Genomic DNA, 8,630 nt, shown 5'->3' on the forward strand with positions numbered 1-8,630 from the left:
ATGATGAGCACATGAAGTGCTTCCAGTGTAAAATTAATGTGTTCACAGCATACATTACAACATGGTGGAGTGGGGGTTCAGTCAAGATCTTACTATTACATGGAAAAGAGAACGCAGGCTGCATGGTGGCATGCTAAGGTGGGATATTTAGAATGAGGGGGATGCTGGCTAACCTGGGTCAATCTAGACTCAAGAGTTTAGACAGAGAGCCACGAAAGGAAGCGGGGTTAGAGAGGCTGAGCACACTCTTCCCTAAGCTCTTACTACAGTGCCATGGCAGCCACTGGTATTCCCTCCTGTCCTCTCTCAGCCTACTGCAAATCCCTAGGAATAGAGAAGCCAAGAACATGAATTTGCACAGACTCCTGAGGGTGGCTGCTATCAGTTTTCTGCTTTAGCCCTTAACCTTTATTGGACTCTGCCAACCTACACATCTTTAAGGAAAGCTTAGGTGTTGTTTCAGCTCGGTTCTACCTATTGCTTCAGTCTGATAGTGACTGGTAAATACCTTCCTCATATACTCCCAATTCTACTTAGTCATTAGGTAGTTTTTTACCTCAGTGAAATCTGGGTAGCAACTCGAATTACTCTTGGCTGATTTCCTAGGTCATTTTCTCGTCCACTTACTGTATCCACTAAGAAAATGCGCCGAGTCAGAAGCCACTTGCTGGAGCTACTGTCTTTCATTATAAAGAAAAAGAAAAAAAAAAAAAGAAGAAAAAAAGGAAAGAGTGACACTAGGAAAGCTACTTTGAAAATGCTTATGATGGCACTCACAACACTTAGTTAAGAAATCAATATTAAAACCTAGACTTTTGTTTTATATGAGATGACCACAAAGGGCTACTCCTGTAAGAAATTGTCAGCCATCTCTGCTCCCTGCCTAGGTCGAATTTTATAGCATGGGTAACAACAAAAGAAATTAGTTTGCCCCAAAAGAGGGTCAGAAACAGGAAAGAAAAAAGTTTCAATTCATAATTCTACTTATTTTCCTAGGGATATACTCTCAGCAAGGGTATGATGTCTTAAAGTACTGAAAATCAAATGAATAAATGTCCTAAAGCTACAGAGATTGCTTGATGTACCTTGTACCTTGGCTCATCTGTATAAAGTTGTACATCACCCCCGGTTTCCTGAAATGATCATATTGGTTTCCGTTGTTGATCTCAGCTCTGAGAAAGCAGGGGAGAATGTCTTACCTTGGTTCACAAACAGTTTGTTATGTTGAAGATTTAGGTTTAACACTGGGATAGCCCAAAGGGAATGGTGCTGCTCTTCATCAGTATACTCAAGGAAAACATCATAAAATACAGGACTGGTGAAGTCAACCAGGAGTTTAGAGAGAGAGATTTCACACTAGGAAGTAAAATAAAAATAAACACACCACAAATCAAAATTAGAAAGCATGTTAAACATTTCTGTTCTTAATTTTATAAAGTGTCTTTATATTATTTGCATGTACTTTCAAGAGATTTCCAAAATATAAATTTCTAAAAGTACTACTCAAAAAAAGAAAGAAAAAAAAGGCAACCAGTAAAGAATTTTTCTGTTTTTAATCTATAACATGAGGAGATTGGCTTTCACTTCCAACACTAAGTACCTATCAAAGAAGAGGCTTAAAACCAGTGTTGTCCTTTGGGGTGAAGAACAGGTTTTTATTCTTGTTTGTTTGTTTGTTTGTTTTTCCTATATAATCATGTTTTGTATAATCATGCATATGACTGGCTCCCTTCATGAGGGCTAAGCTCATCTCTGACTGTTCCCTACCAGTCTATACTCATGTGTTCATACCAACCCAGTACAGTTCCTTACCATGTATGTGCTAGGCCCTCCTAGCTTCCCAACGCTACAAGTGTGGGTTCTTCATAAATTCCTTACTTACTATGTTCCATCCAACTTCTGTTCACTGTAAGCCTTGAGTATCATAGACTCTGCCATTCTTTGCCTATATAGCTAGTGTTGTTACTGAGCTATGAACTACTTTTGTGCATAACGGTCAGTTAGACTACAGTAATCATGGCTTTATACCTATTTACCCGATGCAACTGCTTTGGAAATAACCTAATATTACTGAGTCCCATGGATGCACAGACACCAAGTTCCTCACATAATTGTTTCATGAATTGAATGGGACATCATTGAAAGAATGATGAGCACATCGCCAGAGTCTCCCTTCTTGTAGTCCACATTGTTATAAAAAGATGACAAAACACCCTATAAGTCATGTCTGATCATAAAATTCATGTCCATGGTAGAAAACTTGGAAATTATAAGATATAAACAAAAAATAATCTCTGGCACAACTGTCCAATATTAATCAATAATAAAAATGTTTCTTCCAATGAATTTCTCATGAAGGCATTGTTCACTGTGGTTTTGTTCTATGTGTATGCATATACAAGATGTTAAAATGTTTTTATATATTACCAAGGATCTTGCAAATGTTAAATGGCTCATAATATTCTTTTGTACCATACTGTAATGTCAAAGTTAAAGAAAGTCATGATAGGAAGGAGAAAGGAAAGTTTGGAGACAGGGATGTGTAAGGGGAGGTTCTGATTCTAAGGTCTAGTTTTGTAATTGGGTCTTGATTTGTCAATAAAGAAGGCCAGGAGCCAATTGTTGGGCAAAAGGTACAGGTGGACATCTGGGTTCCAAGAAGAAAAGAAGAGGTGGAGAAGGAGAGAAGGGGCTTTTCTGCCATGCTTTAGAGTAAAGAGGATGCTGCAATCATGTAAGGCCTCAAGGACACCTAGCACCTGTGGCTTCTGCGACATGCGGGTGACTAAAGATGTTTGGCAGGGGCTACTTGGAGCCAGCCACTACTGGCGAGACAGATAATAAAGTGGCAAGGGCATGGATTTCCAGGCAGGACAGATTTGCACCCAGTAATTGTGCCTAGTGGGCAAGTTGTAAAGTCACAGAGCTATCGATGTGTCTTTTATCTGGGGACTCAAGGATCTTGAGTGGAAGCTGGTGGTGAGACCCTGGACCTGGAGGCAGGTAGAGAAGAGAAGCTAGGTTAGGCTTGGCAGTGGCCATCCTAGAGCTAAGCCAGGTGGAACAAATGGGAGCCAGGGAGCTGGGAGGGGCTGGTAGCACAGCAGCTCATGGGCAAAGGTGGTAGTGTGTTTTTAAAACTACACATCCTTAATCATCAGGGAAATGCAAATCAAAACAACCCTGAGATTCCACCTCACCCCAGTCAGAATGGCTAAGATCAAAAATTCAGGTGACAGCAGATGCTGGCAAGGATGTAGAGAAAGAGGAACACTCCTCTATTGCTGGTGTGATTGCAAGCTGGTACAACCACTCTGGAAATCAGTTTGGAAGTTCCTCAGAAAATTGGACATAGTACTACCAGCAATACCACTCCTGGGCATATACGCAGAAGATGTTCCAACTTGTAATAAGGACACATGCTCCACTATGTCCACAGCAGCCTTATTTATAATAGCCAGAAGCTGGAAAGAACCCTGTTGTCCCTCAACAAAGGAATGGATACAGAAAATGTGGTACATTTACACAATGGAGTACTACTCAGCTATTAAAAACAATGAATTTATGAAATTCTTTTTTTTTTTTTTTTTCTAATTTATAAACCTTTATATTTATTTGCAAACATTCTGTTGTGGACAAACTCCAGTGCACCAAAGAACAAGCATTGAGTTTCTGTAAGTTACAATTTAGATGGTATATCACATTTATCTTAATATACTGAAACTCTAATTGCAAATAATTGAACTTCCAATACAAAAAGTAAATAATGGCACTGAACAAAAAGGAAATTAACATTGATTACTGTTAGAGTGAACTTAGGAAAATTTGGACTTTCGGATTTACTAATTTAGAAACTAGTTCTAGACCAATTAACATAAAGATTAAAATAAGATATGATTTCTAGAAACAAAAGCAAGAAGAGGGAACAGCCATAAAATATGCTTTTATTTAATGAAGTAAGTCAATATTAGCATTATTTGACTAGCATGCCAAAATAATGCCAGGTGACTCTAATTAGACTCTGTTTGAACTTGGAGATTCCTATACCATTAGGAAATGGAAAAAAAAAAAACTACATTATTTCCATATTTGTATCTGTTAACTTTTCTACATGATAAAAATAGATAATATCTTATAAAGACACTGAACGTGTAATATCAGTTGATAACCTCATCAACTCTTTCTCTATATAACATTTAATTATCTTAACAGAATTTATGAAATTCTTAGGCAAATGGATGGATCTGGAGAATATCATCCTGAGTGAGGTAACCCAATCACAAAAGAACACACATGATATGCATTCACTGCTAAGTAGATATTAGCCAAGAAATACCCAACTTAGAATACCCAAGATACAATTTGCAAAACACATGAAACTCAAGAAGACGGAAGATCAAAGTGTGGATACTTCGTTCCTTCTTAGAAGGGGGAACAAAATAGCTATGGAAGGAGTTACAGAGACAAAATTCAGAGCTGAGACTGAAGGAAGGACCATCCAGAGACTGCCCCACCCGGGGATCCATTCCATAAACAACCACCAAACCCAGACACTATTTCATATACCAACAAGATTTTGCTGACAGGACCCTGATATAGCTCCTGTGAGGCTATGCCAGTGCCTGGCAAATACAGAAGTGGATGCTGGGTCCCCAATGAAAGAGCTAGAGAAAGCACCCAAGGAGCTGAAGGGGTCTGCAACGCTATAGAAGGAACAACAATATGAACTAACCAGTACTCCCCAGAACTTGTATCTCTAGTTGCATATGTAGCAGAAGATGGCCTAGTAGGCCATCAATGGGAGGAAAGGCCCTTGGTCTTGCGAAGATTCTATGCCCCAGTATAGGGGAATGCCAGGGCCAGGAAGTGGGAGTGGGTGTGTTGGGGAGCAGGGGGAGGATATAGGGGATTTTCTGAGAGGAAACTAGGAAAGGGGATAGCATTTTAAATATAAATGAAGAAAACATCTAATAAAAAATACATAATAAATAATTAAAAAAACTACACACAACAGGAATGTATTAAAAGAAACGGAAGGAAGCATTGTTATTTTATTGGGTGGCAAATCAAACAGGGAATTACATTTTTAGTAGCCTCTAAACATAAAATAGTATTTTAACTTTATTATAAAGTGCTCAGCAGTGGCATTTTGTTTAAGACACATAAGCCTAGAGGCAGTTAAACAGTTGACTATGAAAGTCGAACACTGTAATATTTAATTGTAGATTACTTAAAACTCTGTAGATACTAATGTACCTTTGTCTTGATGATTAATATTTTCTGTGCCCAGACAATAGGTTTATTAATTCATAACATTGTTATTACCATTAAAATAAATTTCTGAATTAAAAAAAAATTCACCTATCATTCCAGTCAGTAGAACGAAGTGAAAATACAGGCTGTCTAACAAACAGAGTCACACTCACATTTTGCTGGTAAGTTGTTCCAAAAGAATACGCAGCATTTAGTCTTCTCTCAGTGTCTGGACAAAGCTTCAACAGAGAACACAACTGATAAATATCTCTCATAAATTTCTTTGTTGAAAGAGTCCTCTGTGAACATATGTTTTATTTTCTACTTTTTTTAATGTTTGAGGACCACAAAAAGCTAAGGAAGTATTAACTTGAAAACAATGTTAAGAAATTCCAACTTGGGGCTGGCAAGATGGCTCAGGAGGTAAAGGCACCCACCACCAAGCTTCAATTTCTTGGACCAGAAGGAGAGAATACATTTCCACAAATTGTCCTCTATCCTTCACAAATGTTAAATGTATGCATGAACACACACACACACACACACACACACACTGTAATTTTATAGTTCTCATTGAAAGCATCAGGAACCCTCCCACTATTCTCTTCAAGGAATATTCTAGTCTGTTCCTCTAGTCTCTGCTTTAGACAATGAGTAGCAGTATCTTAGCTGGAATCATACCTACCTGTAAAACACCACCTTCTAAAGGTTGCCATTTGATGAAGTTTCCTCGTATATCATAGGAAGCAGCAACAAACTTCAGCTTTATGTTTTGGTTAAAGAAGGACAACAGTAAATTTATGTTAAATATTCCTTGGAGGGGATTTTTCATTATTGACTATCTTTTTAATATTAGCACTGTTTTTGTTGAAAATTTTAAATTCCACTAAAGTTATTTGAATGCAAATTAATCCCACTACCTATACAATTCAACACACTTTAAACAGGACTGGTGTTTTGCAGATGTGTTATTTTAGGGGTTAGGGGCAGCACTGTGGCAGGTACCTTCCTCTCAAATCTGTTACATGGGATGTGTGTGGGGATAGGACCTCATTCTGGAAAGCTCAACAATGAGAGGTGAGAAATAGGAGCTGTGACATTCTGTGAAGTTTCTGGAAGCTATTTTAAAATTATGGCTGCATGACAGAGAGACGTTTGCATTAGGTGATGAAGTCCCTCCTCAACCTTCCAAGTGCCACCATATCCACACAATCCAGATGTCTATGCAGTAAAGGAAACAGCCCAACCCTTTACTTTGCAGTTTCTATGAACAGCTGATATTTACATAGTTGAGTATGTAAACTTTTCAAAATATTCTTGGAAATTAACAAGTGTGACTAGTGACTGTGTCTTTTTTCTGAAACTGGGGACTGAGGGAATAAAGCCAGGGCCTGTGTATGTCAGTAGGCATACCATCCCTGAGCCCCATCTCCAGCCATAGTTACTTTTTAATCTTAAAGTTCAGAGATTATGTGTAGTGACTGCTCCTGTGATACAGGGACTTGTACCTGTTTTTTTCCTTTAAAACTGAAATTTGTAGGAAGAGGTGTAGTACTGAGAACTTGAGGAGCCAATCCTGGCTGGTCTCCATAGAACAGCCAAGGAAGGTTCTGTCTCCTACAAACAATTAGAATCGTCTTAATAAGTGGAAGAAATAGTTCATATTAACATTCATGAAATAACCACTGGTGTATTTAACACATCCAAATTTCCTCACCAGAATGGAACAGAATGCACACTGATCAATCCAGCAGTGCTTTCAAAGATGTAATGGAACAGTCGACAAGCGTCCAGTGTGGTCGAGTCGTACGAGTTCATGTTCATCACACACATGTTTCCAAGAGCTTGGCACGATGTCAGGTTGGCATGAGTCTACACAAGGAAGCAGAGCACATTAGCAATGTAAGCAAAAGTTAATAGAAAAATTATTTAATTGTACTTAATCTACTAATTAGTTTATATTTTCTTTTGCTTTGTAATACTTTTTCTGTACTCAAGTAGACAATCAAAGTTTAAGTATTTTTATTTATATGTCTGTGGGCTTTGCCTGCATGTGTGTCTATACCAAGTACATGCCCCATGCAAACAAGAGTCCAGAAGAAGGTTTCAGTTTCCCTAGAGTTGGATTTATAGATAGTTGTGAGTTACTACGTGAGTGCTGGAATTGAACCTGGGTACTTTGCAAGAGCAGCCAGTGCCCTTAACTGCTGAGCCATATCTCTAGCCCCACCCCAAACTCTTAATACTTGAAGATGAATAATAATAGTTTAATTATAAATCTTAGGCAAAATACTAGCATGGTTACCTGAAGGAAGCACAAATATAGAGAATGATATTTTAAAGAAACTATTAGCTGGGCAGTGGTGGTATACACCTTTAATCCCAGTACTTGGGAGGCAGAGGCAGGTGGATTTCTGAGTTCGAGGCCAGTCTGGTCTACAGAGTAAGTTCCAGGACAGCCAGGGCTACACAGAGAAACTCTGTTTCAGAAAAACAAACAAACAAAAAGAAACTATTAGAGAGAACAGTTACATTTTAGGGTATACCATGGTTGTATATTACATCTGAAATAGAATTTATTCCACTTTGCTTGAGTAATTAAGAACAACAAAATAAGATCATTAGTTGAGTTTAATTGCTCACATTTCTTTCCCAGTTTTCCCTATCTGGAAAACAAAACAAAACAAACAAAAAACAACAACAACAAATACGCCACTTTGTTATTCAAGTAAAAAACTTTAGAAAAAACTTGTCTTTTCCCTTTCTCATATCAGACTTATTAGTGAGCCTTGTTGCTCAGTCTTCACATAAGAGGCAGAGCTCAACATTTCCCTTATTTCTGCAGCTCCATCCAGCCCCACGCTCTCCCTCATTCAAATTACTTTAACATGACTCCAGATGATCTCCTGCTGTTGTCCCAGCAAATCTATTCTTCATGCTATGGCTACTTTCAAAGCCTAAAGCCAGGTCTTTCTGAGAGCCAGCCACTCCCTGTAGCTGTGACTCTGCCTCTATTTTCCCTGTTCACTCTGCTCAGCCTCTCCTACCTACTCCCAGCTTCTTTTGTTTTCTATTTTTTTCTTTTTATTAGATATTTTCTTCATTTATATTTCAAATGCTATCCCCAAAGCCCCCTATATCCTCCCCCTGCCCCTGCCCTGCTCCCCAACCCACCCACTTCTGCTTCCTGGCCCTGGCATTCCCCTATACTGGGGCATAGAATCTTCGAAAGACCAAGGGCCTCTCCTCCCATTGATGGCGGACTAGGCCATCTTCTGCTACATATACAGCTAGAGACACAGCTCTGGTGGATACTTCGCTACTCACAGCTTCTTAACCACACACACACACACACACACACACACACACACACACAC

General features: G+C 38.7%; 1 protein-coding gene across 1 annotated transcript in view; it reads right to left on the reverse strand.

Moving 5' to 3' along the window:
* The window catches only part of Tmem67 (transmembrane protein 67), a 46,208-nt gene that overhangs the window by 21,867 nt on the left and 15,711 nt on the right, over nucleotides 1-8,630 (reverse strand). The window contains exons 8-13 of the mRNA XM_021159802.2: nucleotides 6,971-7,125; nucleotides 6,762-6,870; nucleotides 5,939-6,016; nucleotides 5,427-5,492; nucleotides 1,200-1,356; nucleotides 557-680 (exon numbers count right to left, since the gene is read on the reverse strand). Coding sequence (XP_021015461.1) covers nucleotides 557-680; nucleotides 1,200-1,356; nucleotides 5,427-5,492; nucleotides 5,939-6,016; nucleotides 6,762-6,870; nucleotides 6,971-7,125 — 689 coding nt within the window. The remainder of the gene's footprint in view (nucleotides 1-556; nucleotides 681-1,199; nucleotides 1,357-5,426; nucleotides 5,493-5,938; nucleotides 6,017-6,761; nucleotides 6,871-6,970; nucleotides 7,126-8,630) is intronic.

The sequence above is a fragment of the Mus caroli genome, chromosome 4 (assembly GCF_900094665.2).
Source record: "Mus caroli chromosome 4, CAROLI_EIJ_v1.1, whole genome shotgun sequence".
Classification (NCBI taxonomy): Eukaryota; Metazoa; Chordata; class Mammalia; order Rodentia; family Muridae; genus Mus; species Mus caroli.